The 27964-nt window shown below is 33.5% G+C and overlaps 20 protein-coding genes and 3 pseudogenes across 23 annotated transcripts, besides 7 other annotated features; 12 read left to right on the top strand and 11 right to left on the bottom strand.

The window, feature by feature from the left end:
* Window positions 1-15: 15 nt before the first annotated feature.
* Window positions 16-43: a terminal%2Cinverted (terminal inverted repeat of Mariner transposon ID:TVAGG3_0177260).
* Window positions 16-1319: a mobile genetic element.
* On the bottom strand, window positions 96-1223 carry TVAGG3_0177270 (Mariner transposase; the record flags this gene model as incomplete). The annotated part of the gene is made up of 1 exon (XM_051225505.1): window positions 96-1223. One exon carries the CDS (start codon window positions 1221-1223, stop codon window positions 96-98), a length of 1128 nt encoding a protein of 375 aa, XP_051110491.1.
* Window positions 1292-1319: a terminal%2Cinverted (terminal inverted repeat of Mariner transposon ID:TVAGG3_0177260).
* Window positions 1320-1354: 35 nt separating this feature from the next.
* On the bottom strand, window positions 1355-2545 carry TVAGG3_0177250 (glycosyl hydrolase; the record flags this gene model as incomplete). The annotated part of the gene is made up of 1 exon (XM_001304716.1): window positions 1397-2545. The coding sequence occupies one exon, from the start codon at window positions 2543-2545 to the stop codon at window positions 1397-1399; it is 1149 nt and encodes a 382-aa protein (XP_001304717.1).
* A 637-nt stretch (window positions 2546-3182) lies between these two features.
* On the top strand, window positions 3183-4760 carry TVAGG3_0177240 (dolichyl-phosphate-mannose-protein mannosyltransferase protein; the record flags this gene model as incomplete). Its single annotated transcript, XM_001304715.2, has 1 exon — window positions 3203-4720. One exon carries the CDS (start codon window positions 3203-3205, stop codon window positions 4718-4720), a length of 1518 nt encoding a protein of 505 aa, XP_001304716.1.
* Window positions 4761-5880: 1120 nt separating this feature from the next.
* Window positions 5881-6096, bottom strand: TVAGG3_0177230 (uncharacterized protein; the record flags this gene model as incomplete). The annotated part of the gene is made up of 1 exon (XM_001304714.1): window positions 5881-6096. One exon carries the CDS (start codon window positions 6094-6096, stop codon window positions 5881-5883), a length of 216 nt encoding a protein of 71 aa, XP_001304715.1.
* Window positions 6097-7229: 1133 nt separating this feature from the next.
* Window positions 7230-10342: a mobile genetic element.
* TVAGG3_0177220 lies at window positions 7830-8659 on the top strand (annotated as a pseudogene). The gene has a single exon. A coding segment is annotated over exon 1 (830 nt).
* Window positions 10343-10499: 157 nt separating the features above from the next.
* Window positions 10500-10537: a mobile genetic element.
* Window positions 10500-10537: a terminal%2Cinverted (terminal inverted repeat of Banshee-A3 transposon ID:TVAGG3_0177200).
* Window positions 10538-12525: 1988 nt separating this feature from the next.
* TVAGG3_0177190 lies at window positions 12526-13372 on the bottom strand (annotated as a pseudogene). The gene has a single exon. A coding segment is annotated over exon 1 (847 nt).
* Window positions 13373-13509: 137 nt separating this feature from the next.
* Window positions 13510-27964: part of a mobile genetic element that runs on past the window's edge.
* On the bottom strand, window positions 14620-14772 carry TVAGG3_0177180 (uncharacterized protein; the record flags this gene model as incomplete). The annotated part of the gene is made up of 1 exon (XM_051225504.1): window positions 14620-14772. One exon carries the CDS (start codon window positions 14770-14772, stop codon window positions 14620-14622), a length of 153 nt encoding a protein of 50 aa, XP_051110490.1.
* TVAGG3_0177170 (uncharacterized protein) lies at window positions 15084-15578 on the bottom strand (the record flags this gene model as incomplete). Its single annotated transcript, XM_051225503.1, has 1 exon — window positions 15084-15578. A coding segment is annotated over one exon (495 nt), but the record flags the coding sequence as incomplete, so codon positions are not given.
* Window positions 15595-15996, top strand: TVAGG3_0177160 (uncharacterized protein; the record flags this gene model as incomplete). Its single annotated transcript, XM_051225502.1, has 1 exon — window positions 15595-15996. One exon carries the CDS (start codon window positions 15595-15597, stop codon window positions 15994-15996), a length of 402 nt encoding a protein of 133 aa, XP_051110488.1.
* Window positions 16016-16171, top strand: TVAGG3_0177150 (uncharacterized protein; the record flags this gene model as incomplete). The annotated part of the gene is made up of 1 exon (XM_051225501.1): window positions 16016-16171. One exon carries the CDS (start codon window positions 16016-16018, stop codon window positions 16169-16171), a length of 156 nt encoding a protein of 51 aa, XP_051110487.1.
* Window positions 16823-17407, top strand: TVAGG3_0177140 (His-Me finger endonucleases family; the record flags this gene model as incomplete). Its single annotated transcript, XM_051225500.1, has 1 exon — window positions 16823-17407. The coding sequence occupies one exon, from the start codon at window positions 16823-16825 to the stop codon at window positions 17405-17407; it is 585 nt and encodes a 194-aa protein (XP_051110486.1).
* Window positions 17436-18155, top strand: TVAGG3_0177130 (uncharacterized protein; the record flags this gene model as incomplete). Its single annotated transcript, XM_051225499.1, has 1 exon — window positions 17436-18155. One exon carries the CDS (start codon window positions 17436-17438, stop codon window positions 18153-18155), a length of 720 nt encoding a protein of 239 aa, XP_051110485.1.
* Window positions 18256-19086, top strand: TVAGG3_0177120 (uncharacterized protein; the record flags this gene model as incomplete). Its single annotated transcript, XM_051225498.1, has 1 exon — window positions 18256-19086. A coding segment is annotated over one exon (831 nt), but the record flags the coding sequence as incomplete, so codon positions are not given.
* TVAGG3_0177110 (uncharacterized protein) lies at window positions 19245-19619 on the top strand (the record flags this gene model as incomplete). The annotated part of the gene is made up of 1 exon (XM_051225497.1): window positions 19245-19619. The coding sequence occupies one exon, from the start codon at window positions 19245-19247 to the stop codon at window positions 19617-19619; it is 375 nt and encodes a 124-aa protein (XP_051110483.1).
* Window positions 19814-20418, top strand: TVAGG3_0177100 (organellar and viral DNA polymerase type B; the record flags this gene model as incomplete). Its single annotated transcript, XM_051225496.1, has 1 exon — window positions 19814-20418. A coding segment is annotated over one exon (605 nt), but the record flags the coding sequence as incomplete, so codon positions are not given.
* TVAGG3_0177090 lies at window positions 20579-21123 on the top strand (annotated as a pseudogene). The gene has a single exon. A coding segment is annotated over exon 1 (545 nt).
* TVAGG3_0177080 (KilA, N-terminal/APSES-type HTH, DNA-binding family) lies at window positions 21438-22277 on the top strand (the record flags this gene model as incomplete). Its single annotated transcript, XM_051225495.1, has 1 exon — window positions 21438-22277. One exon carries the CDS (start codon window positions 21438-21440, stop codon window positions 22275-22277), a length of 840 nt encoding a protein of 279 aa, XP_051110481.1.
* Window positions 23405-23682, bottom strand: TVAGG3_0177070 (P-loop containing nucleoside triphosphate hydrolases family; the record flags this gene model as incomplete). Its single annotated transcript, XM_001296023.1, has 1 exon — window positions 23405-23682. A coding segment is annotated over one exon (278 nt), but the record flags the coding sequence as incomplete, so codon positions are not given.
* On the top strand, window positions 23719-24177 carry TVAGG3_0177060 (uncharacterized protein; the record flags this gene model as incomplete). The annotated part of the gene is made up of 1 exon (XM_001294174.2): window positions 23719-24177. One exon carries the CDS (start codon window positions 23719-23721, stop codon window positions 24175-24177), a length of 459 nt encoding a protein of 152 aa, XP_001294175.2.
* TVAGG3_0177050 (protein of unknown function, DUF4108 family) lies at window positions 24194-24583 on the bottom strand (the record flags this gene model as incomplete). The annotated part of the gene is made up of 1 exon (XM_001294173.2): window positions 24194-24583. The coding sequence occupies one exon, from the start codon at window positions 24581-24583 to the stop codon at window positions 24194-24196; it is 390 nt and encodes a 129-aa protein (XP_001294174.2).
* TVAGG3_0177040 (uncharacterized protein) lies at window positions 25764-26248 on the bottom strand (the record flags this gene model as incomplete). Its single annotated transcript, XM_051225494.1, has 1 exon — window positions 25764-26248. A coding segment is annotated over one exon (485 nt), but the record flags the coding sequence as incomplete, so codon positions are not given.
* On the bottom strand, window positions 26279-26758 carry TVAGG3_0177030 (uncharacterized protein; the record flags this gene model as incomplete). Its single annotated transcript, XM_051225493.1, has 1 exon — window positions 26279-26758. The coding sequence occupies one exon, from the start codon at window positions 26756-26758 to the stop codon at window positions 26279-26281; it is 480 nt and encodes a 159-aa protein (XP_051110479.1).
* Window positions 27090-27626, bottom strand: TVAGG3_0177020 (protein of unknown function, DUF4106 family; the record flags this gene model as incomplete). The annotated part of the gene is made up of 1 exon (XM_051225492.1): window positions 27090-27626. One exon carries the CDS (start codon window positions 27624-27626, stop codon window positions 27090-27092), a length of 537 nt encoding a protein of 178 aa, XP_051110478.1.

The raw sequence follows: 27964 nt of genomic DNA, 5'->3' as shown, positions 1-27964 counted from the left end.
TCCCTCAAGGTGATATAGGGTGTCCAATGGTGTGTTTAGCACAAACCTGAATACTGCGAATAGAAATAAACAAGTTACATATATATAAAGTTTATTTAAATATAATCACCATTGGATTCAATCACGCGTTCGCAGCGATCGATCCAGGCTTGAAAGACACGCTTTAAATCATCATGAGAAAATTGCTCAAATTGCTCTCTTACAAAATTTTCAAGATCATCTGGACTCGCGAATTCGCGTCCTTCAGCTCTCTTTTTTAGCGTGCCGAATAAATAAAAGTCAGAGGGTACAATATCAGGTGAATAAATTGGGTTTGGAACAACTTTGACATTGTTTTCCACCAAGTAATTCATTACCTTATGACTTTTGTGAACTCTTGAATTATCAAAATGAATTGCAAACTTTTGTTTTTGTTGTTTGGATTTCTCAAACTCATCAGAATTGATAATTTGAGTAAGAACATTGTCAATTAGATACTGAGCATTCATCGTATTAGGTTTTTGAAGAATATCAATTGCGATGATGCCATTCACGCCCCAAAAAACCGACAACATCATCATTGGTGTGTCAATTTTTTTCTTCGGGAATGTTTGCGGATTTTCATCCTTCGGGATCCACATGATTTTGGCTTCTGTTGCATATTGAAACCAAGACTCGTCCCCTGTTACTAAAAAGCGAAACTTCTTGGATTGATACGCACCCAATATAGAGAGGAGCTCTTTCGAAGATTGGACTCTAGATTTTTTCTGAACTGAATTAAGGTTGTGCGGAACCCAACGTGTATACGCTAGTTTGTAGTTCAAATAATTGTGCAGATAATAACTGACTGTTGTACGTGGTATCTTTGTCATCTCCTCTATCCTTCTGAGTGATGCTCTTGGGTCTTCATCTAGCGCTTGAAGAATTGCTTTGATTTTTCTTTGATCCGGCGATTTTTTGTCAATTTTTATGATGGGCGCCTTTTTGTTCATGAAGTGATACATCCTAACATGATACGTTACAGTGGAATAGCTAGGAGCATCCATACCGAAGCATTTTACCAATGTCTCGTAGATTTTTTTACAGTCTTTGCATTTTTTTGCAAGAGCGAGGATGTTTTCTTTATGATTCATTAAAAAAATGAAAAAAATCCCGCCAAAATTTCCCGCGAAACCGCCTCTTGTCTCAAAATTCATTTTATATCCCGGCATGGCGCCAAAATACAACATACTCATCATATACATATATTCATATTTTTTATTATATATTTATAATCAGCATATATCTCCTTTAATAGTCTCATATAGAGCGCTGTGCTAAACGCACCTTTGGACACCCTATATTTGCTAATTGAATATGAAGTTTCCAAATTAATTTCATGATTAAATTTTTTACTTATTAATATAAACAAAAGAAATTACACTAAACTTTCTTTGGAGTCATCACTATCATCATGTGCTGTTTTGAAATAATACACAGCGTAGATAACTGCTGCAATAAAAGCAGTGAGAACAACAGCAAGAATACCATAAAGCAATGTATTCTTCCAGTTACTTTGTTTAGGATTTTGAGTTGGAGTATTTCCATTTTGAGATTCTTCTGAATTGTTAAATGATGTTGAGTGAGACTCAGATGGAGATTCATTTGTTACTGTTGGTTCTGGAGTTCTTTCTAGAACTGGTGTCTCTACCTTTGGTTCAAATTGTTTCTTCTCTTCTACAGATAATGGAACATATTGGAAATATTTATACCAAGCGTGAATCGGGATTGTTGGCTTGGTTACGATATTTGATTTATAATCTGGATACCAGTCATTCGTCCACCACAGATTTGCAAACATGTGCATTGGTAGAAATGGAATCTTTTCTGTAACGTTCCATAACAATATTTTCTGTGAATTGATTTTTACCCAAAATTCGACACGATTTGGAAAATAATCAAAGCCGTAAACATGATAGTCTACACTTGAATAACTTTCAATTTTTGGAATTGTCTTTGGAAAAGATCTTTCTCGAATATCTTTTGTGTACTCGTGTGTTGCGTTCTTAAAAATGTCTTCTGTTCTCGTAACTAAACCTTTCTGAAGGTCGACAACTCTGTAAATTTTGGATAAGTATGGCCAATTATTGCCAACGTGTACTGTGAGATGTATTTGATGTGGATTTCCTGCAAGAAACTCAAAATCAATCTCAGCAACGTCTTCAACTCCATCATGATTTTCATCTTGGGCTTTTGGTTTCCAATATGTAAAAAATGATGAAACGACACCTGTAGTTGGATCGCTAGATGTATCAGGGGTTCTCATTTTAGTTTCGAAATGACCATATCTATAACGATTTTGTGTTTGCATATTTACAGCTGGGGTAGTTCCTGCACCTGCAGAACTATTCCATGTAAGTTTTAATGCTGTTATATCATTATCGTTTTCATTAACGTTAAATTCGACAACGCCATGATACCAGTAAAAATTCCTTAAACATACTTCTCTACTTTGAAAGGTAAAGTGGTTTACAGAGTTATCAACTATAGTTGCGGCCGAAACTAGACCATAAAAGCAAAGAAGCATTTGATAATTTTTCAACGTCACTTTTTCGATATTTGATTCAAAATTCTATTGTATTTTTCTGATATTATGAAGCAATTCTTCAATATCAGGAACTGCGTAATATTCCCGCAGTTCTGAAAATTGTATTGTTTGAAAATTGAAATGAATACATTTTATGAGGAACATGAACTATCAAATACAAGGGCGCATATTACTTTTAGCAGTAGATTCGTAATAGATTAAAGTTTTGTTAGTTATCCCTACTAAATTCATCATCAAACATAATTCTCAATCAAAAATTGTTGTGATTATCATCTATTACCTTATAATAGACAAAATGAGCAAATATTCAAATAAATAAGAATTGTTCTAGCTGCCAGAATCTTGTAAGTATGATTAATTATTGTTCAAGATATCTATTACTGTAATTTCCTTGTTATAGAAAAAATATCACTCACACCTTTTCTGTAGCCAAGTATAATCAGTTTGATGTATTGCTTACCTATAAGAAATTGAAATTTTAGTTAGTGAGTAATCAAATTCATGATTTATCTACATTTCTTTATCTATTTTGTAATAATGTACTCTTTTCATGCATGAGTAGCTCGAAAATTATTGAATTTCATGGACTTTTCCTACTTTCTTGCATAAGTTGTCATTTTTTTATATTTAGCTGAAATGGATTTGACGAAATACGTCAACTACTTGAAGCTAAAGCTTCCTCCAGTTGAGGAAGTCAAATTAGACAATACAGATGTATTTATTATATTTTTCTTATCAATTCTCTCATACGGAATTCATTTTTGGCAAATTCAGTTCCCTCCTAATGTTATTTTCGACGAAGTACACTTCGGAAACTTCACAAATTGGTATACTCGCTCGGAATTCTTCTTTGATATTCATCCCCCCCTTGGGAAAATGATTATGTATTGGTTATCTAATCTAGCTGAGTATTCTGCAGAGATAGAATTCGGCGGAGAATACGGCCATCCATATCCAGATGAAACTTATCTATGTGTGCGCATTGTTCCTCCACTTTTTTCGGCAATGTGCGTTCCATTAATATATCTAACAGTTAGATTTGCTTCATTTGGTCATTGTGGAGCTGTCGCTGCAGCAGCAATTATATTATTCGATACATCAATGACTTGCGAACACAGATTTATTTTAAGTGACGGAATGCTTCATTTCTTTTGTGCTTTACACTTATGCGTATTAAGCTACTCATTATCAATCAAACGTTATACAACTCGTTTCCGTATTTGGCAAGTTTTTGCAGGAATTACGTTAGGAGCAGCTTGTACATGCAAAAACACAGCATGGGGACTTACTGCTCTCAACGGCATCATACATATAGTCGAACTTCTCATCGAATATCACGAAATTAATGATGAATACATTTATGAATTATTTATTCGAGGTGTTACACTTGCAGGACTTGCTCTTACAACATATTTAACAGCATTTTCGATCCATTTCATAATCACTCCTTTCAATGGGCAAGGAACTCCGTATCTTCCTCCTCATATGAAAGATCAGTTAGTAAACAAAGAAGACGGTGATTTAATTTTATGGGGTAAACGTGTGAAAGGTCATTCTGTGGTTTACAGATCGATAGTGCTTACAATTAGAATGCATAGAGGTAATATGGGAATTACTGAGTATCATCCTTTCCAAAGCCGACCAATTGGCTGGCCACTTCTTACAGATATATTCGTAGGTTTCTGGAATAAAGACGGCCACGACGTTACTTGTATTGGTAATGCTTTTTCGTATTACTTAGCATTTATCGGCGTGGTGTCACTTTTATTCGGATTTTCAAAAGAGAAATGGCTAATTGCTATAAGATTTACACTCGGATGGGCTGTATCATACTTCCCATTCTATTTAATTCCTCGAACAATGTATTTATACCATTATTTAATTCCATTGATGCTTGGAGCATGTTCTTTTGGTGCTGCAATCGAACTATTCCTTCCAAAGTTCTTGTTAGGAGCTGCTTCTTGCCTTGCTGTCTTCCTCTGCTTCGTTGGTTTCATTCTTTGGTCAACTTACGTTTACGGCTACGTTCCATGGGATAAACATGTCACAATATGGAACGAAAACTGGGCGCATGGTGATGAATTCCATAGAAGTTTAGGCGTAAAGGCAGGAAAAGGAGGAATGTTCAATACAAAAGGTGTTAGAATTGTTTAAATAGTTTTGTTTGTTATTTTTAATAAAAGTTATATTAAAATATGATATAGACAACAAAAATAAGTTTTCGATAATTTGATATTAAACTCCTTTTCATATCTTTTGCGTCCGATACAGAAAACTTGAAAGAAATGAATGTATATGATGCAAAGAATTAGAATATGAAAATTGAATTTGATCAAATTCTTAGTAGTATATGTGGAAGGGTTGTGTGACTTTTTTTGTAAACGTAAGAATTCATACAATATAGAACGATTTTGTATCATTTTTTTTAACATATGAAGTAAAAAATGTATGATTCTGACGGTTTTTATTCTTACGTTTTTGAATAAATCAAGATTTAAAAAATTTTCAAAATTGTAAGACATTTACACTCAGCCCATACATAATGAAATAAAAAATAATTTTTTTAAAAAATAAACTTTAAAAAGAATTTAATGAGTTCAACATTGAACTTTAAGAAATTAATGATTATTTGAATTTATGAAATCAATTATTTGATTCATTCTTTCTTCAATCTCTTCTATTCTTTTTGTTAAATCATCTATTTTCATTAATGAGGTGATTCTTGATTGAGGAATAGATTTCAAACTAACCACTCCTTTTATTTTTGAAATTTTGAATCCATCAACTTTAAACATTTTATTCAATTTACACGTTGTCAATTCTTCAAATAATTTTTTATTATTAGCATAATAGTCATTAAATTCTTCAACAGATGAAAAAATTTTTATTTCAGTAATTGGTTTAACAACGTTTATTTTTTGTTGAACATCTTCACTTTCATTTATTTCTTCCTCCTCTGTTTCATTTATTTTTAAAATCGGTTTCATTTATCATTAAATAAAAATTAGAATATAAGTGATGAAAATGAATTTTTAATTAATATTAAATCAGAAATGGCGGCGGGATTCTTTAAAAAATTATGGGATGGAATTAAGAAAGCTGCAGGTTGGGTTCATAAAAATATTATTAAACCCGTTGCAAACTTTTTGGCACCAGTAGCGAAAACGGCAGGAACTATCATAGGTGGAGTATTAGGTACTAAAGCAGGTAATCCAGCGATGGGAGCACAAGCAGGTAACGCAATTGGTGGAATTGCTGAAGGAATACTTAATAAAATAGGAGGTAAATAGTGGAAAAATAAATAAATATTATTTTTATCTTAGTATCGGTTGAAGTCTTTGATAAACTTTTTCTCCTTTATTTAATATTTCTCTTATTGGGGCAGCTTTTGGTGTTATTGATTCAGCAACGTCACTAATTGCTTCTTTATTCTTAAATATCCAATTTGCTCCTTTCTTCATTGTTTCCCAAACTTTATGCGCTCCTCTTTTTACTTTATCCCATAATTTTTTAAAGAATCCTGCAGCCATAGTTGATTATTTCATTAAAATTAAAAATTCATTTTCATCTTTTAATTTTGATTTTTTATTTATTAATAAATGACGACTAACTATTTGGTGCCAAACACTAAACCGATTAATGGAAATGTGTTTCATTCATTCGAAAAGATAAATGAAATATTCGCAAAGAATGACGGTAGAAGATATTATAGAGAACTTGAAAGTTCATGCTATGACTCTGATGCTCCATATTTTGATGATAAACAAACTCATTTAAGAATTACAAATCCGGCTCATGATGTGAATCAATTAGGTGACACATATATTAAACGCAAAGTTAAAGCAACTCTAGTTTCAAATAAAGCTTTCACATGTGATGCCGCTTTTAAATGCATGCGTTTATTCGTTGGTTACAAATCATCAAATCAAAGCTTTAAACAATTAGAAGTAGAAACTGAAAGAGGTGATGCCGGTTATCTTCAAATGGATTGCGCCGTGAATCTTTCGCATTTGCAACATATAAACCAAAATCAGAAAGGAAAGTTAAAAAGTTTGTTCATTCGTTATATAATAATGTTCAAAAATATGATAACTCAGTATGTGGTAAATATATTGACCCTTCAGAAGTTTTCAAGAAAGCAAATGAAGAAGTTGATGTCACTTTTGATATGATTATTCCGGTAAATGATTTGTTAGCATTTCAGGCGTTCGATGATTATCCTAAATCATTTGGTGAAATCATTCTTAAATATTATGTTTTCAGGGATACTTTAGTATTTTGTCAGGTTGACCCGTTAAGAGTTGCTGATTTACAAAATTACGTTTATGAAAAGATAACTGATGAAAATTATGAAAAGATTATGAATTATGTTTATAAATATGATCGCAAATTCCAACAAATCGGACTTCCTGCCAAATTAATTACAAGCTTAGCCGCTACATCTGCTGACGCAACAGTTGATAACGTTATTATTTCATGCACAAAGATGGAAGTTTTAGAGGATAAATGCATTACACCAGGATACGGTTTAATTGAAGAATCAGTTAAAGCAATACCACGTTTATTCAGTAAGGAAGATCCATTCATGATTCCAGCTCAACATATTGACGTTCGTTCACTAAATGGAGGTTGCATCACTCCTGAAGGTATTAGCTCAGATTTCTCATACGCTCTTCATAATGTTACAGATGTTGTGTTAACATTTCCGAAGAATGCAATGCAAAGAACGGTTTTAGAAAATCCAATGCTTCGAGGTCTTCAGGTCACTATAGATTCCAGAAACTTCCCCGATCAAGCGATGACCACAGTGGGCGACATATTCTTTACACGTATGCTTCAAGCTTCTGATTTAGATGGAGTGAATGAATGCACGGAAGAATACGAGGACTCATTAACTAGACCACTGAATGATGATAATGGCACGCCATTAGCTAGAACATGGAAAGACCAAACTTCATTCTTATGCACTATTCCAGTTCAACGTGATGGAGCGGGTATATTCTTTGATGGATTAGAAACTTTCAACTCACAAGTTACAGTACAAGTGAAAGCTTATCCAATCATTCAGGGTGTAAATGACACTTACTGTTCAAAGGTGACAAATCCTCCTCAGGTTTGGTTTACTAGGACTACGTATTGGACATGGACACCGGACGAAGGTTTGAAATATCATCCAACAGGTACACCACCACAGTATAGAAGTTCATATGATGAAATATTGATGAATAGAAATGTTTAAAATTATAAATTTATTTTTGATTAAATGGATTTAAATTCATCCACCCCTTATGAAGAATTAGCGGGAGTATATAATACATACGTAGATGATATGATTAATGAAGCATTGAGTGATAATAGAAATGCTCTATCTAAGGAAAAATTAATGAAAATTCCATATTCTGAATGTTATTTAAATTCAATCACTGCAGCAATTGGTAAACAGAATAAAGGTAAAACATTAACGATATTAAAACAAATTATCATTATTGCTAACACTTCCCCTCATTCACATGTGTTAATTTATATCAACCGTTCAGGTTCACCTTCAGATGATACATTTGAATCTTTAAAGCATTTAATCAAAATTCCAATTATTTATTTATCACAAGAAGAAGCAGAAGATTATTTAAAAAACTTTTTAATGTATAAAGAATTATATAATACAATCAAGAAGCAAGGATTAGAGGATAAAATTATTGATAAACAACGGGATGAATTATTTGAAACACTTTCTATTTCAAATTTTGATAGAGAATTTTTGCATTCACTCATTTTTCTAGATGATGCAGTGAAATCAAAACTAATAACTAATGAGAAATCATATTTTAATCAGTTATTAACTCAATGTCGACACATTCAGTGTTCATTCTTTATGGCTGTTCAATATTTCAAAGCATTAAGCACAAAAACATTAAATCAAATCTATCAACACTTTTCATTTTCAGTGGTTTTAGTCGTCAACAGTTGAACGTTATGCTTTATCAAGTGAATTTACCAATGAGCATTAATGAACTTTACACACAATATCAGCAATTAGGTGAACATGGAAAAATAATAGTTGATTTAAATAAAGGAGGTGTTAAATTTGATTAACTTTTTATAATTAATTTTTATTTTTTATTTATAATTAAACATGACAGAAATAGCAAATCTTCTACAGGTTCCATTAAAACAAGGGACAAACAAAAAGGGTGCATATTATAATAGAACTATGAAAGTTCCAGATGGAATGAAAGAATTAGTTCATATTGTTGCTGGTCTTCAAAAAGATGTTAAACAAATGAGAAACGTTTTAACATTACCAGAAGCTCAAGCATATGCCAAACGTCATGGTCCAAATTGGGAAGCACGCGAAGCAGACATTACGGGTCCAAATGGAAAACCTGATGGTATAAATGAAGTTTTCGTTACTGATGGTCAAGGAAATATTAAAGTCATAAATGGGTATAAATTAACAATGACGGATTATCCTAAACGTAAAGCATATAAATGAATGTTATCCTATGAAATTTGATGAATGGAAAAAGGTGTGTTAAACAATACATTGGAGAAGGTGAAAATGGTCAATTAATTCATACCGTTATAATCCATATTCTTATTTCAATGAAGAATTAAATGCTGTTGAAGAGGGACCGGATGGATTACCACGATATGTTAATCAGTTTGATGGTCAATATGCAAATATTAGACCTGAAATTCCAGCTAAGAAATTCTTTAAAGTTGCTTTATTCGATCCAGTGTTCAATGAACAGAAAGAAGCAATGAAAGCAGAATTTAAACCAATTCAAGTGGCAAGAATTTCTTCATCTTCACTTTCAGAAGCGTTCAAGGAATTGATAAAGAAACCACTTTATTCTCAACAAGGTTATAACTTTGATTTAATTAAAGAAAGTGATAGACGTAAATTAGAAAAATCAGATGGTTTTAAGAATGCATGTAATGAAATGATTAAAGATATTGTAAATGATAAAATAAGACTGGAAGAAACTCAAAGCAATATCAATAACATAATTGGTGCAGTTACAAAGAAAGTATAAGCAAACAATGATGAACCTTGGGATATTACCGTAACAACTAAATAAAACTTTAAATATATTTTTCTTTTTTTTATTCGATTATAAATGAGAAGACGTTTCACAAGTCAAAAGAACACAAACGCAAAAGCAGAGATTACGGTTGGTTATAACGTAAATGATGATAAATCACGAATTATTCAAAATGTTAAAGTTAATGTTAGCCCTGAATTAACTCGTGACTTACCGAAAAAGGAGAAGGAGCAAAATAAAGAAGATGAAGACCCAATCATTTTATCTGAACCCGGTAAAGAACCCGTTGAAATTCCCACTTATCCAACATACCCCCCGCCTCTTTCATCAAACATCGAGAACCCAGGAATCTACGATTCCAGTCGCATGCGCCATATAAAATAGACATTAATTCTGAATTAATGAAAATTTACCGTGATATAATAATTAATAATTATGATTCAATAATAAATTTAATTGACCAATCCGTTTAATTATTTTACCTTATGAATCATTAATTCACATTATCGCCATTCTTTGTGATGTTCAAGATTCAGACGTTAAGATTCAATTTTTCATAGATGATGAGGTTTCATGCTGCGGAACAGTTGCAAAAATAAATCCTATAAAGGATATTAGCACAATTAAGATATCAAAGAACGGAACAACAACTGAACTTCATTTAACTTATAATGATATTTATAATAAAATAGTTGATGAATATAAAATATCACTTGAAAAATTCTTTGTTAAGGCTATTTAATATTCAAGCATTAACATTATCGAATAATAATCCTTTGAATCATAATCAATAATAATTGACCTTTCACCGGTTTCTATCGTTTGTTTTATTTCTTTTTGTTCCCCACTATCTGGATCGGTCATTGTAATTGTTTTTGTTATAGTATTGTTGTAAACAGAAATTCATCAAAAGTGAGACCTCAGAAAAGCTAAAATATTGAATTTTTGGAACTTTTGATAGAGCACGTTTTTAAATATTAATTTAAGTAAATGTATATTTTGTAAAGATTCTTTTTAATAAAAAAATAAAATTTTGAAGAAGAACACAAAATCTTCTGAAAAATAATATCACATAAACTCATATTATTTTCTAATATATAACTATTTTATATAAAAATCAAATTCAATGATCTTAAAAGCGAAGGATAAACCTCAAAATTTACGAATATAATGAGTGGGAATATAATGCTTATCTATCATAAAACCATATGAAATAAAAAAAAAAAAAAAAAAAAGGTAGTGGGGCTTCCAGGCACTTCGTGCCCTCTAGCCCCCCGTCACTTTTCTGTCACTTTTCAGGAAAAAACATTTTTATTATATATATAAAATGAATTTTACAAAACCACCGTTACCCTTCTTTGGAAATAAGAGTAGATGTAAAGATATTCTATTGAGAGAACTTAAGAAACTACCGAATGGTCTAACATTTGTAGATTTGTTCGGTGGAAGTTTCTATATATCTCATTTGTGCCATACTGTATTTCCTGACTCAAAGATTATATGCAATGACTTCGACAACTATATGAACCGTCTCAAACATATACCAGACACAAACAAAATATTGAAAGAGTTAAAAGAAAAGATACCTATAGGTAAGATGGAACGTATACCATTAGATAAGAAAAATATTGTGAGAGAGGTTTTGAAAAAAGCAGAATATATAGACTGGGATAGTATATCTGCTAGACTATTGTATAGTGGTTCTATAAGAGTTCATGACATTGAAACACTTATGTCAAAAGTTTTATATCTTAACTATACAAAGGTTTTCAAAGAGAACATAGAAAAATATACTGAGGGTATAGAGTTTGTGAGATGTCGTTGGACAGAGTTGTATGAAAAATACAAAGACAAGGAAAATGTTTTCTTTATAGTGGACCCGCCGTTCTATAACACATGCGATTTTCAATACCAAGTAGACTGGACTTTGAGAGACTCTTTAGAAACTTTAGACGTTTTACATAACCATCCATGCTTTTACTTTACATCCGATAAAAGTGGTTTGGAAAGTGTCATGAGATGGTTAGAGGACATACATGACTATGAGTTTAGATATGACAAGATAGAATATGAGAGAGGTCCTATAAACCGGAGAAAGTGTCATAACAAAGAAATTTTACTAGTAAGTAAATGTGGTTTGAAATAGGACTACTTGTTTTAGGTTTTTTCCATTGTGTCATTTACTTATTTGACGTGGCAGAAAGATATAGAGAATATGAAGATGAACCAATGCCTGCAAATGTTCAGCATATGTACTCGTAAGAGATATTTTTTATCTAATATTAAATGGACGCACAGAACTTAGCGAATGCACAGCAACCTGGACAACCAAACCAGAGAATATTCCAAATGAAGTTAGAATACAAACTGCAATGGCAAACTATGGTCAAGTGCCAACAGATGTACAAATGCAAACTGCCATGTCAAATGACGCTGCGTTAGGTTTGCACCATGGTATGCAAATATGAGATGGAAAGAGTTTATACAAACCCTGAAGTGGGATATATAACAACTCTATGCAAGATGACGCGAACACAGGAGTTGACCCAGAATATGTTTTCTACCAGAGGAGAAACAGAATGTATGAGCTCCAGTTAAAGAATGCTATGGAACTCAACAGGAAACGTAAGAGACTAGGCGGACATTAGATTTTTACATATAGTAAAATGGGTTTCTTCAGTAGTATTGGAAACTTCTTCAGAAGAGTTGGAAGAGGTATATGGAATGGAATAAAAACCGTAGGAAGAGGAATTTGGAACGGTGTCAAAAATATTGGTAAAAGAGTAGGTCAGTTCGTTGGTATTATACCTAAAAGACCTGAACCAGAAGAGCAAGCTCCTGTGTTATACAACAGCCTGAACCTGCACCACAGTCTAGTTGGCAACCAAATCCAACACCTCAACCGTATTAAAATTATATTTTTACCGTTCGATAGTAGTTGTATATGAGACTAAGTTCTAAGTAAAACGCGTGGTATAATGGAATTATTCTCTTTCTTCCATCTGTTGTAAACCATACTTGAAAGTCTGAAATACTTCCACTCGGTGGTTCATATAGCTTTGTAGGTTTTTCGTAAAAGTCATTTGCCAAGCATAAAAAAGAGTTTTGTGCACCAGAAAATGAAGCATGAACTATAATAGCATCTGAGTCGAAAACATTTCATATGTTCCATTAGGGTTTTCGACTTCATAAAAGTTCGGGTGTACTGGATATTCTGCAGGCTGATTTAACATCCTCAAAAATCTATACCATGCCAAGTTGTTATATTTTGTAGAAATATAAACGTCTTCTCCAAGGTCTTCTATTCTATTGAATTTAACAGTTGCATTTTTCCTGTCATATATAATATCGAGATGGTATTCTCCTTCGTCAATGTTGTACTGTTTTGCATATTCGAGATAGATATCGTTTATTTTTTCTTGAAAGCTTGAAGAGTTGTTTCTAAGTTTACAAGCAAATTCACTTGTAAAAGTTTTCCCTGTTCAAATTTCTCATACGTACGTTTTTCTTTGTTATAGTATCGAACTTCAAAAGCGACCGTAAATGGGAAACCATGTATGGCTTCTGAAATGAACTTCATTCTACGAAAGCCAATAGCTTTTGTGACGGATGGGTCTCTTAACCATCTTAACGGGTAGTCAAAACGATAGCCTTCATGCTTTACGGTCTCTGTCTCAAACTTTTGACCGACATTAGTAAAAAGTTCATCTAATGGTTTAGTTGTAGCAACTCTTGAATTTTCTTTTTCTATTGAAAGCATATTTTATCTAGAATAAAAATGTCGAAAGAAACAGCGTCTATGAGAGAAATACAACACAACCGACAACTCATTGTGCAAGCTCTAAATAAGAACACAACAAACTTTCAAACTATTCTAAGATATCTGAGTCATTGAAAGAAGGAAACTTAAAACTGACGATAAACCCATTGACAGACGAGTTTCTGTTTCAAGACAGTAAGAACCATACTGTTTGTATAAATCCAACAAAAAGAACTTTAAACGAGAAACCTATAGATGAACTTCTTTTGAAGGCAGATATTGACAACAAAGCTGACAAAGAGTATGTAGATGCAACAAGAGACTATATTCTCGCATGGACAGATAGAACATACCCACAAAAACATCATACACATAACATCTATGACGTAGATGAACTACCAGCAATGTTAGATGACAAAGCAGATAAAACATATGTTGACAATAAAATGTCAAGTGAAGTGACAAGAGCTGACAAAGAATATTCTAAAAAGACTCATACACATACCATATCTGATATTACAAACTTACAAGAAACCTTAAACAGGAAAAGTGACGTTGGACATACACACGATTTCTTCGCAACTGTTGGTATAGAAAATATTGAAGGAACGGTTGAAGAAACTGGTGGGGATGTATTAAATTGGAAACCTCCTAACTTTCCACAAGGTTTAACATCGGAAGAAGACATAACAACGATGAGATACATTAGATGTAGAAATGTCTATGTCATGGAGGATGAAAAAAAGTTAAATTCACTGCTCAAGATTTATATGATAAAAAAGCTGACAAAACAGAGCTTCAAACGTTAAAGACAGAAATACTTCAAACACTATATCCTATAGGTTCTATTTACACGTCAATGAACTCTACCAGACAGAAGTAGTACTTGGTTTTGGAACTTGGACTCAAATAGTCGACAGGTTTTTGTATTGTGCAAACTCTTCAAAGAAAAACAGGCGGAAGTAAAACGATTTCAGGTGAAAACCTACCTGCACACAGTCACTACGTAGATTTAAGTACATCTCAAGCAGGTTGGCATAAGCATAAATTTTGGGATTGGCACGCCTTGAAAAAAGGTAAAGGATATGATGTTAAAGACGACGTTCAGTTTGCTATAAATTGTTACTGGAGTGACACTCAGGGAGATGGAAACCATACACATCGCGTTACAGGATATACAAAACAACGGGACAAAGTAAAGACTACATGCCACCTTACATGACAGTTTACGCATGGTATAGAAATGCTTAGTCGTCATTTTCAACTTCTTTAGCATATTCGTCAGGAGTTGTCTTATATTTGTTAGGAACTGTCTTTGAAAGTATACCACCTTGAACCTTAACAAGTTTGAAACGAGGTCTGACAATAGTAGTTTTATCTTCTGCTTGCAGTCTGTACATTTTGCCATGTTTGCCTAAAACTTCATAATATTCTCTTGTATACTTTCTTCTATTTTTACGAACACGAATGTGAGTACCTGTCGAGTTCCCATTGTTGTCATAGTCAATAGTATTTTCATATGGGTCGCGTTTAGGTATTTCTATTTTTACTTTGTCACCTTTCTGAAGTTTGAAGCCTGGCATTCTTTCTTTTTGTCTCTTTTGACTAAACTATTAAATATATAGTCTTTCTCTAAGTCAGGGTTGTTTTTCATTTCTTCGGGGGAGTGGTTTCCCAAACCTTTTTGTTTACGGGTATTGTAAATATTTAAAACTTGTCTCATCTTTGCCATGGAGAAGTGTCTATATTTGTCGTCATATGACATTTCATTTGCTTCACCACCTTGTGGTTGGTTTAAGTCTCTTAAGATTTTTATACAACTGTCAATGACACCAAGAGCAGAATGGTTTTGGTCGACAATGAAATATTGGTTTACATTTTTTGAACGCAGATAGTTTTTAATATCGTCTGATTTGAAAGAACTTTCACAGTCAGATGTCAGTTTTGTTGGATGGTATTTGTCAACGAATATTGTCAAAGCAGTTTTCACATCTAAAATATTTTTGGACCATAATGGTATGGCTTCACAGTATCTTGTGTTTTGACCAACAAATATTAGCCAGTATGGAGGTCCATCTTCTCTATACCTCGGAATGTTTTCCAAGATATCCATAAACCAAGCATTTGGTGTTGAACTAAAGATTTTTACCATGAGTGCTTTCTTTGTCGCTTTAGAAACATACGGGTCCTTGTTTGAATTCGTCATTTTTAACCCATAAGAAATGGGTTTATTTGGCGCATTAGCAGGAGTCGCATCTAGATTTTTGCCCGCAGTGGGAACACTAGCCAGAGGTGCATTTGGAATTGGAAGGAAGATTTTGAGTACTTTAGGTATACTTAAAGAGAAAGCGCAACCTATTATACAAACCGTACAGAAAGGTTGGGATGTAGCACGAGATGCAGCAAATCTTATTCCAAATCCTGAAACAAGAGGAAAAGTTCAAGGATGGATGGACAATGTAGGAAGACAAGCAGGAAACTACTATAACAAAGCAAATGACTACTATAACCAAGCAGGACACTATATGGACCAAGGTGAAAGATTCTTTAACAGAGGATATAACCATGCACAACAGTGGGTAAACAACAACCAACCTCAACCACCTCAAACTTGGGGAATGTAAAGTTTTTTACTGAGATGAAATGAACAATACAGCTTTAAGACAAATGGGTTCAAGATGGATTTGTCGACTTCCAGCAGTTACACAACCACGTGTTTGTCAAGTCCTTCCTATACCTCAAGAAGTTTTAGACCGACTTAAAAAACCTAAACAACCAGTTGAAAACAAACCAAACTAAAATTTTTTACTGAGATGAAAATGACCGAAGAAGTTGAAACGGTAGATTTGACACCACAAACAAAAAGTTCAGAACCATTGTCAAAACCTGTCAAAGAACTTACAGATGAAGAGAAAAATTCAATAATAGAAAGTGCCAGGTCTGGTAACTCAAACCCTAACTACAAAGTCACTTTTCATAGAAATGGAACGGCTAGTATCTCAAAAAAGAAACAGACTCTCACAAATAAAATATTGAAGTCTGAAGGAGCTTTCGAGACAACAGATGGAAAAGTTTACTTCACTGACAAACAGTTCATTATAGAACATCTCATTGACTTAGAGTCGAAATATTCTAAACTTTACAACAAACACAAAAAGTTGAAAGGAAAACAAAAACAAATGGCATATGATATTTACGAAGAGGTTGACGACACAACCATACCTGCAAGTGGGGTAAAGTCAGAGGAACCGAAAAGTGACGAAAAACCGATAGAAGAAGAAAAACCAAAAACTGAAGATAAACCAAAACCAAAGTTTAGTTTCCAAACTAAACCAAGTCAACCTTCATTAGCTGGTATGGGTTGGCGTCAAAGACTTATGGTAGCTGGTGGTTATGTTAAGTAAAGGAAAAAACATTTTTCAAAAAAAATATTTTTTTATTTTATTTGAAATGTACGCTGAGTTTGTTGGAACAGACCGTTGGGAAACTTGTTTGTTAGATGAGAAATATGAAATTCACTGTTGTGAGTCATTTGAAGTCAGAAACAAAAAGACAAAAAGAGTTTTAAGCGGATGGGAGCGAAATGACGGATATGCTAATATGAAGATGAGTGGAAAAAACTATTTTAAACATGTTGTCATTGCAACTCATTTTATACCGAACCCTAACAATTTACCTTTTGTAGACCATATAAACCATATAAGAAACGACAATAGACTTGAAAACTTGCGTTGGGTCACTTGTTCTGAAAACAATAAGAACATAGGCAAATTTCGAGATATTGTATTCGAATTTGTCGACGAACTAGAAGATGAAGCAATTGAAATTACAGACTATGGCGAGCATACGTTTGAGTTTTACTACTATAGCGAAGAACAAGACTCTTTCTACTTTTATACCGGCGTAAACTATAGGAAATTACAAGTATGTTTTACTAAGGCGGGCTATGCTCATGTAAACGCTAGAGATACAGATGGAAAATACGTTCAAATACATCTTAACAAATTCAAGAAGCTATATGGCATACCATTTTAAAACAGTATATTTTTTTATTTTTATAGAAATGCCACCGTATAGAATGGACAGAAGGTCTGCTAGAATAAAAGCAGAGTTAGAAAGATATGGTTGGAGAGTTTCAAAGAAGTTTAAATATAGGAAGGGAAGACCCATAAAAGTCTATGACAAATTGTCTGGTCTTCGCTACGAAATGGATTTGGAAACAGCACGTGCCAATTATCCAAACAGACTAGAGAGGTTAGAAGAAGAACGTCTTATGGACATGCCTTTCAATGTTAGTGAGCCACAGGTTGAGGGACACGACGGCTTTGCCAGATTCTACTGGAAACATGACGAACAATTGCATCCTTTGAGAAGGAAAAAAGGAAAGGGTGAAGACGCACATGCTCCCATGGAAAGAACAAGATATGCATATGAGAAGTATCGTGAAGTTAGAAGTCAAATTACATCTGGTCGAACCTTTACAGTAAACTTTGACGAAGGAAAGAACAAAGAAGGCTTCATGGGAGTACTTGCTGCCATTCAAGATGGAAATAAGAAAGGATACAATCTCAGACTAACTATAACAGATTTGGACGGTCATATATACTATGCACATGGCAATGTCACAACAGCCGCACAACTTCTTGACGCTTTCAAGACTACAAAGAGAGAACAAATGTTTGACTCCGACTCAGATATTTTGAATGCAATTGAAGGAATTGCAAGTGTCAAGTTCGAATGGTACCAACCTAACCCTCAAGCAGTCAGACAACTTGTTTGTTAGATGAGAAATATGAAATGGCATACTTTTTTAAAACATTTTTTTTAAAACAGTATATTTTTACATATATTAAATGTTTCAGGTTGAAAAACAAAGAACAAAAGTAGCAGATACAAAACCGTTAGACTATATCTTTACAAATGCCGGTAGGACAATATCAGATGAAGAAATTTCATCCGGTGCTTACAGGTTTGACTTTCCAATTCGTTGGCTTCAAAGTCCTTCAGATGCAAAGGCAATAGGATTTAGAAAAGTTTTGTTTTCAAAAAGAACTAACGCATTTATGTTCGCAGTATATTTTCATGGGCGGTATAGAGGTCATGATGGTCTAATAGACAAATTTGATGAAATGAGAATCTTTACAGTTCGTTCAGACGAAAGTCTTGAGAAGACTCTAAATGACTTTCAAACTCAAATAAACAAATACTACTGGGAATTTCAAGAAAAATACGATTCTTTACTAAATGGAACATACTATCTGAAACTAGAATATGACAAGATGAACTCCACCGTTTCATTTCAAAGGATTGAAAATAACCCTCCAAGAGATACACAGTTTTTATTTTGGCAAGTAGACAAACGTTCTTGGGCACAATTTCTTCGGTTACTAAACCAGAACGAACCATTGCCACCTGACGGTCCGTTCTGGTTTATACGCCCACCAGCAGATTTGACAGTTTATAGAAACGTGTTTGACCCTCAAAATGTTATGTGTCATGCAAGTTTCAGTTCAAGCAACAACAGTTTTCTATGTATTGGTAAGGACTTTTATGACTTTGCTTCTAAATTCTACGAACCACCTAGTAACAGTTTCTCTGACTTTCAAGTTTGGTTCACAACAAATGGTGTGCAACATATTGTTCCATTGTACTACGACTTTTATCTCGAATTGTCTTTCATATATAACTACGGAGAAGTGCTGAAAAAGTATTGAAAAATGAGTTTTGGTTGAAAAAATACGGTGGAGCCAAAAGTGGCTCGACCTCAAAACAAGCATTTTGTGAAGAATATACCAACCCGCGGAAAACGGCGGGTTGCTTTTTATACAAAATTCATGCAGGAATTCCGGATGAAATCAAACAGGTTAGAGGAATGTATGTAGACCCAAGACTTGTAAACTATATAGCAATGTGGGCTTCTCCAAAATATTGCATAGCAGTTGGAAAAATTCTGGACTCCATAGACAAGAAAGTTCATGAGAAATTAGATGAAGAAGAACTTGAAGATACAGTAGAGAATGCAAAACCTTTGTTCGAAGAAGAAGTTAGAAAAATGCATGAAAAACAAATAGAACATGAACGTGAGATATGTTCTGGTTATAGAGACTCTCCATACGAACTAGACCAATGGGAACAAGAAGATTTAAAAAGAGAATTTAGAGAATATGAACTCGCTAAAGTTTCATTAGAAGCTGCAGAAAAGAAGTTAAAAGTTTGGGGTCGTTTTGTAAAAAAATATTGTGAGTAAATGAACCATTTTTTTCGACAAAAATATAATTTAGGGTAGAAGGTTAGATCTAACCTCTTTTCTACCCTCTTTTCTACCATCGTAGAAAACACACAAAACTCTTGAATTTTGACACTTTCACAAAAAACATAAAAAACATAAAAAATAAAGTTGGTTTTTTTAAAAAAATATTTTTTTATTTTTATTGTAAGAACATGTTAGCAACAACAGCACCAAACTCGTTAGTCATGAACCCAACTTCAATGTTAGTAGAGATGAAAAGCTTCATTCCTTCTTCATATACTTTCGAAACAGAAATCCAGAAGATAAAGCAAGAACTTCTCCAAGGAGATTTAGATTGCACTGCAAAAGATGAAACAAATGAACAATATCTTTATGAAATGCAGGATATTATTGACCATCTACCTAAACTTCCTGAAATCCAACAACAAAAGCTTACTATTCCAGAATTCGATGAAATAGAAGTCAAAGCAACTGACTCAGTAGAAATAAAGAAGTTCATACGAAAGGTAAACTATGAGTTTCTAGGATTTCATTGCAACCATAAGGTTATGGACAAAGATTGCGACATGGTATATAAGAATGTTTCTGACCTTTACAAAACCCGGGAGTTTAAGACCTACGACAACTTTGTTTCGTTAGTTGCAAAATGTGTATGGCAGATAAGAGATAAAGATAGAAGAGGTAAGGTATGGAATGAACAGATAAAACCAACTGCTTCAGATTTAAAGAAAACCATTGACGCCTTGGTTGTTTTAGCAGGTAAGGTTTCAGAATATAACGCAAAAATGAACCCACAATGTTCTAAATGTAAAGCAGCAATGAGGAAATATAACTACTCCGTCAAAGAGATAGAACGTATGAGAAACGACTATGCTGACTTAAAGAAAGAAATGTCAAACAATGAGTTTGAAACAGTTGGAAAGATAGACAATGACACCAAAGTGGTTAGAATAGGTGATTTAAACGTAAGATACTCAAAGAAATACAACAAATATTCTTTGTCAGACATTTTATCTCCATCTGGAAAGAAAGCAAAGGACTGGGTTAGAATTGCTTCTACTCAGAAAATTTTGACAAGAAATCCTGAGCTTATGATATCGGTAAGATTCTATGGAACTACAGCATATCTTATAGACAAAAGTCTTATACCAATAGTTTTGTTATGGATTGACCCAGTTGTTGGATATAACTTCATAACATATGGTTTATTCGACTCAGAACGTTGCAGTGAAGGCTTACTTTACATCGTTCAGAAACCGAAGGACTTCAACACAAAAGATATAAGATAGGAAGGACATATAATATAACTCTAAGATATGACAGTACAGTCAATAGAGTCAAGGTTGTGTTAGTTAACGATATGAGAGCTGCTGAAACAGAACTACTCGAAAAGTTTGAGAAAATGTATGGTGCTCCCATAAAAGGTAAAGAAACGTTTGAAGTAGATGAGATAGATAGTGCTATAAAATTATTTGACGAAGTTGCTGAAAAATACATGTAAAAATAACGTTTACCATGTAAAACGCTTATAAAATAACTGGGGTAGAAAAGAGGGTAGAAGACAGGTTAGATCTAACCTTCTACCCTAAAATATATTTTTGCTGAATTCAGCACAAAAATCTGAGTAAAATGGCATAAGATTGCTTCCCTCGGAAAACCGAGAGAAGAGATTCCGTACGAAAACAGTGAAGAACAGCGAGTAAGTAAAAAAACTTAGTCGCCAAAACTCTATGAAAACAGTGAATTTCCTTAAGATAGAAAAAATAAAGTTAGTTTTTTCTAACAAATTTTTTTATTTTGTATGTAAAGACAGATATGTCAACAACAGAGAACACAACAACAGTTATAGTCCATGAAGCTATAAATGAAGAATATGAGTGGGTTCAGTTTAACAAACAGTTACGTCTCATTCGTTCGGTCAAAGACGATATGTACCAAATGCAAAGTATTTTGACAGCATGTTTTGCTCCAGATACTAAGAAACCACAAGACTGGTTTAGGAACCAAAGCACACAAGAATTTTTGAGCGAAGCACAGCGAGACATACTTTTTTCTGAAAACAGTGAAGAACAGCGAGTAAGTAAAAAATCTTACTCGCCTAAAACTCATGAAAATCGTGAAAAATTGCCAAACGGTTTGAGAGGATATTATGTACATAGACTTCTTGTAAATGCTGTTGCAATGTGGGCTTCGCCTCGTTATGCTTGGTATGTTTGTAAACTTCTTGACGAAATTCATAGACAAGAACGTGAAGAGCTAGAGAACAAGCTTGAAGCAAAAGACAAAAACATACAGAAAAGAATACCACGTTCGGTACCAAAAGGAAAGGAAAAGAACTATAAGTATATGATTTACACTGAAGAGATGGAAAATGAAGAAGACAGAGATATGGTTATGTTGCATTTAGTCAGAAGAAACAACAAAAGCTTTTACGACCTTGCTAAGATTTACAAATCTGACAGAAATTGGTTCTATCGCGAAAACTTACCGATTTCAATGACACCAAATGAAGATGTTAAACAGATAGTTCAAGATACGTTACCTCAAACACACTATGATATGAAAGGTTGTACAATACTTACATTCAAAGAAGACTTACCGCTACTGAAAGAAAAAATAACAGAGTATTTTGACAACTTCAAACAAGCAGGGTAGATGAACCATTTATTTTTCAAGCTTGACACCAAAGATGGCTCAGGTAGCTCTATAAAGTAAATTGTCTTGTCAAATCCTTCTGGCATTCCGAGTCCTTCCTTCCGACATTCCAAGTCCTTCCTTCTGGCATTCCGAGTCCTTCCTTCCGACAGAAAAAGTTTTTCCTTCTGGCATTCCGAGTCCTTCCTTCCGACAAGAAAAAAATTTCCTGACAACTGGAAAAAAATTTCCTGTTGTTCGTCCGTAAACCATTCAAATTTTCGAAAATTGAGAACTTTTTGGTCGAACTTCAGAAAAAGTTTTTCCTTCCGACAGAAAAAGTTCTTCCTTCCGACAGAAAAAGTTCTTCCTTCCGACAGAAACAGTTCTTCCTTCCGACAGAAACAGTTCTTCCTTCCGACAGAAAAAGTTCTTCCTTCCGACAGGACACAAACGGAGGACTGACGTTCCTCTTCCTGAATGTCTTCCAAAGCCAGAAGAACCGACAGCCCCAGCACCACAACAGACTAAGACTAAACACTTACATTTTTCAAGCTTGACTTTTTACAATTTGAACTTTGTTCGCGTAGATGTGAATTCTGAAAGAAGTATGAGGGTCTTGTATGACTTTGTACTTCTCCCAGAGTTCATGTCTGTCAAACTTACCTGCCATGGACTCTTTCATAAGTTCCATGAAATCGTCTTCGGACAATCCGGGGAAAAGTATGATATCAGTAAGTATTCTTTTAACATCCTTACTTAAACTCTTGGCTGTCTGTACACAAATGACAACTGAGATGTTAAAGTGTCTGAGCTTCTTAAGAATTCGACACATGTCTTGTTCTCTGTTCTTTAACAAAGGATGAGAAGCAAAGTCATCTAAGATAAGAAGACATCTGTGAGGGTAAGTCTTCCAATCGTAAGATTGCAATTTCTTCGAAATGTATTCTATCTCTTTCTGTTTGTTTCGGAAGTGTTTCTTCTCTAATATTCTCTGCATTTCCTCATTTGGGTCTTTAAACTTCGAGTTTATATACTCATTTATAGCATTGTACTTCAAAACTCTTCTTTGGTACTTCTTTATCCAATCTAACAACTCAGAGTCTTTTATACATACTAACTTAGACTTTTTTATAATATCTTTGAACGAATTGACGGTTTGGTCAAATTGACCAGAAGTACTACAAATGACTACTAACTCATAGAATGGGTTCTTCTCATCTAGTTCTTGTTGTTGTGCAGCCATTTTAAGATAAGTGAAAGTCTTACCCGACCCAGGTGGTGCGATTAGACCTGTTATACCATTCTGAGCAAATAAGAACTTGTCATGTATGGGTTTTATCTGAGCATTTTCTAACTTCCTCTTGTTCTTGTTTAAAACATTCTCAAATTTCTTGTCAATGTCAGCAAACTTTTTTTCTAACATATTTTTAGAAAAATTAAAATTTTTATCTTTTTGAAAATGTCTAGCGATTTCGCTATCTATATTCGAGACAAGCTTTTTGACAGCAAAACATCTGTCGACCATAAAATCTTACATAGTGTAAACAAGAAAGGTGAATTTGTTCTAAAGTTCTGTTTCTGGGAATATGACAAGAACCATAAAACATTAGGCAGAGAAGTCTTTAAGTTTGTCAATGACAGACTTGTTGACAGAGATGACGCCGATTGGAAAGATGAAGTCCAACAAAAGTTCTTAGAATGCAAAGAAGACACATGCGCTGTTCTTGAAGATGAAATAGGAAACAGAATAGAAGAGCTATTAAAGGACAAAGACCTTTTACAAAAATATGGTTCTGAGAAGTTTGACATAACTCCACCAGAGAAGAAGAAGAAGAAGAGAGAAAAGAAAGAAAAGAAAGTAGAAGAAGAGAAAAAAGAACCTGAACCAGTTCCAGAGAAAAAGAAATTTGACATGTAAAAATAAAATTTTATTTTTAGAACATTTCTGGGTCAATGTCAATGTTCTCTTCCTCTTTAGGAGCAAACACTGGCTTAGACTCTAAAATCTTTTTACCCAATTTACCTTGAACTTCAACTATCTTAGACTCATAATATTCATAGTCGTCTGCTTTCTTTGGTTCATAAGGTATAACAAGTTTGTATGCTTTGCCTTCTTTAAGGTTTGAAAACCTTCTGTCAAAATTTTCTTTGACTGCTAACAAACCTTCTATGTCTAAGTCTTCAAATTTCGCACCATTTTTAGTCACAATAGCAAACTTAACTGGTTCGATGTTCCAAACTTTGTCAAATGTAGACTTTTCAAAATGGTAGAAGTAAACATTCAAATAAGCGAATGGGTCTAGTTCTTCTTTAAGTCCTGACATATATTTGTTGACTGAAATATATTTCGTCATCTTTTCTATCGGATAAAAAAATATTTTTTTAAAATTTACTCAGAAAAATTATTTCTTTCTATATTTGCCATTCCGAACTTTGAAAAGATGTTTTATACCAGCATAGAATTTTTCTCTAGAGCTTGGTCTTATATCGTTTTCATAACAATATTTTCTATATTCTTCATATAAAGCCTTTTTTTCATACATTTCATAAGGACAATCTAACCAGAACAGCGCATATCCGTTATTTTGCTCCCATCCGCTTAAAACTCTTTTTGTCTCTTTGTTTCTGACTTCAAATGACTCACAACAGTGAATTTCATATTTCTCATCTAACAAACAAGTTTCCCAACGGTCTTCTCCAACAAACTCAGCGTACATTTCAAATAAAATAAAAATATATATTTTTTATAAAATTTACTCAGAAAAATTTTTCTTTGTATATACGCCGTTCTGAACATCTAAAAGACTTTTGACATTTGCCAAGAATGTTCGTTTAGACGCTGCCATATAACCATACTCTTGACAATATTGTTTATACGAATCGTACAATGACCTTTCATCTAAACACTCAAAGTCAGTTTCATCTATGAACAGTTCATATACACTCTTGTTTGCTTCTAACAATGTTTGTCTCTCTTCGGTATGTGGAATTTGTCTTGGATTGAACTTAGAAATATCTAATGTCATAAAGTATGAGAACAAATGGTTGTAAAACTCTGGTGTCAAAGTTTCTGCTAAGTCGTCAAAATATTCTGTATCTTGCATATGAGAATCTGACGTTCTGACAACTACATATCTTCTGTCAGAACTTTCTAACTTCATCGGAACAACATTGTTTGAAACCATAATGAAGTTTGCAACATTTTCACAAACTCTTTGGTCTTTATACTTTCTTTCAACAACTCCAACTTTGTCTGTTATAAGACTCTTCAAAGCATCTGAGTTTAAAACCTTTGTTGTATCTATACTTTGAAGTTCGTTACATACTATAAGTTTCATATTCTCTATTGAAGAGTTAAATTTACCGCAGATGTTTTCTAAGTTTGTCATATTAGGGTTCGAATAGCCCTCTAACAGTTTGCACAAAATATCTGTAAAGAAAGTGTTCTTACCAGTTCCTTGTTTTCCAATTATAATGAGAGCAGTTTCATTTTTAGCACTTGGATGTTGTAAGATGTTTGCAAACCAACATAAGATATACTCATAGACTCTTTCGTTTCCATTGCATATAATTTCTTTGACATGGTCTAACCAAGCTTCTATAACATTTTCTTTCCATTCTACTTGTTCGTATTTATATCCAGTGAAGATAGAATAGAAGTTTGGAGATGGTGTATAGAACTTTATACCACGAACTGAAAAATCTTCTAACTTTGACAATAAGATATCCCAAGCATCTAACATCTTCATACCAACTTGTACAACTTTTATTTTCTTAAGTTTCTGTCTACATTCTTGTTCAGACACTATTGTTGCTCTTGGTTTGTTAAAGACAACATCCCATTCTTTCATGACATAACATTCTGGGGCAGAGTCGACATAAATGACTAAACGTTTCAAATTCTCGACTGCTTTGTTATAGTCTCTAAATGGACACATATTTCTGAACGCTTGGAAGTCATAAAAATCTGAAACGTCTATTCTGTACATTTTTTATAAAAATAAAAAAAAATATTTTTTTTATTCTTGACTTTGTTGTTGCATTTGTTCCATTTGTTGCATTTGTTGTTCTTGAGCTATTTGTTGTTGAAGTTGTTCTTGTAGTACAATACTTTCACCAGTTGCATCTTCCAATTCGAAACTTTCTGCCGTCATTGACAAATACATAGGACATAAAAGTTTTACAGGAACAAAGTTTGCGTCAACTAAGGTTAAGTTTATGTTTGCTAAAGTGTTTGAGTTTACTAAAGCTGAAAACTCAGCATTCGAATGAACAATAGGCAAACCAGCAGAGAATGTGTTGTTTATACGCATGAGTATCTTTTGGTCATAGTAGTTTCTGTCGACATTCGAATAGCACTTTGAACCTAAGTTTGAAACAATATATAAAATAGGTGTACTTAAAGTCAATGGAACAGACAAACCTTGTATGACACCTTTTCCTGTTATAGGAAACTGTTGGTAGTAAAAACCAGATATAAGTTTTGTATTATAGCTCATATCGTTTATACTAAACTCAGTCGGACATCCAAACATAATGAAACCTGCTCTAGTTGCAGCACATGTTACATCCGTCCTTAAAGTATTAAATAAGTCAACAAAACCTGTTGGTGGTATATCTGAGTAAGTATCTTCAAAGAAGTATTTTTTACCATTCACAACAACAAAGTCTTCTGGTGTCAAAAGAGCAAAACAGGCTTTAGTCGTCATCGTGTTTAAGGTCAGTTTACAATATCGTCCTTGAGGACTTTGTAAGTTTGTTGTTATAGAATTATATGACTCAGGGTTTTTAGTCGTAATAGTATAAACCACTATGTCTTCTGCCATTTACTTAGCAAGTAAATTTTAATGAAATGTTGTGGTCGTCAAATATTTTTATGACGTCTGGGAAACTATATTTTAAGTTCAACGTTTCACCTCCTTTCATAACGTATATCTTGTCAATGACATTGTATGAAACACCACAGCAAGCAATGTCGGGTTCTATTTCTTTGATGTTTATATCGTCTGCCTCTGTCAAAAGTTTCAATAGTTCTTTCAAAACTTCATGAGGTGCAATGACATATGAGTTCACTTTTACAGGGTTGTGTTCGACCAAGTTTAACATTATACCCAAAGCTTGACAAATCTTCTCCTGAGTTTTAAGTTTGTCTTTAAGTTGTTGGTAGTCGTTTCGAATATCTGCAACAGAACTTAAGTCTCTGCTAACTTCAGGGTATGTTGGTTGTTCTTTTACAGGAACTATTGTTATACCATCTTCGTCTTCGTATGGTTTCCCCACTTCAACATCTCTTTCTTTGACATTGACAACAACACTTTGACTGTTTGTTTGAGTTGGTGAATTTAACTTCACATCTGCCATCGCCATTAAACCTTTTGAAACACTTACGCTTCTATTTTTCGGAAATGACATTTTACTTAGAATAAAAAGATGGACGTATTTGAGTATCTCTTCGAATTGAAGCAAAACAAAGTTTACACACACAAACAATACAAGTTCATTGACAGAATAGTTCTTTATACAAACAATGGAAAATGTTATAGAATAGCAGTCTTTGCTGAACCAAAATATTTTCATAAAGCAAAGAAAGTTGGTATAACGAGATGGTGAAAGTTCTTGAGTTGACAAAAATATAACAACAAAACTGACCGATATTTCTAAAGGAAAGTTTTTAATACAATATTATGTCAAAACTGGCGTACTGT

The sequence above is a fragment of the Trichomonas vaginalis genome, chromosome IV (genome assembly GCF_026262505.1).
Source record: "Trichomonas vaginalis G3 chromosome IV, whole genome shotgun sequence".
Taxonomy (NCBI): domain Eukaryota; phylum Parabasalia; order Trichomonadida; family Trichomonadidae; genus Trichomonas; species Trichomonas vaginalis.
This window is presented reverse-complemented; position numbering and strand designations above follow the sequence as displayed.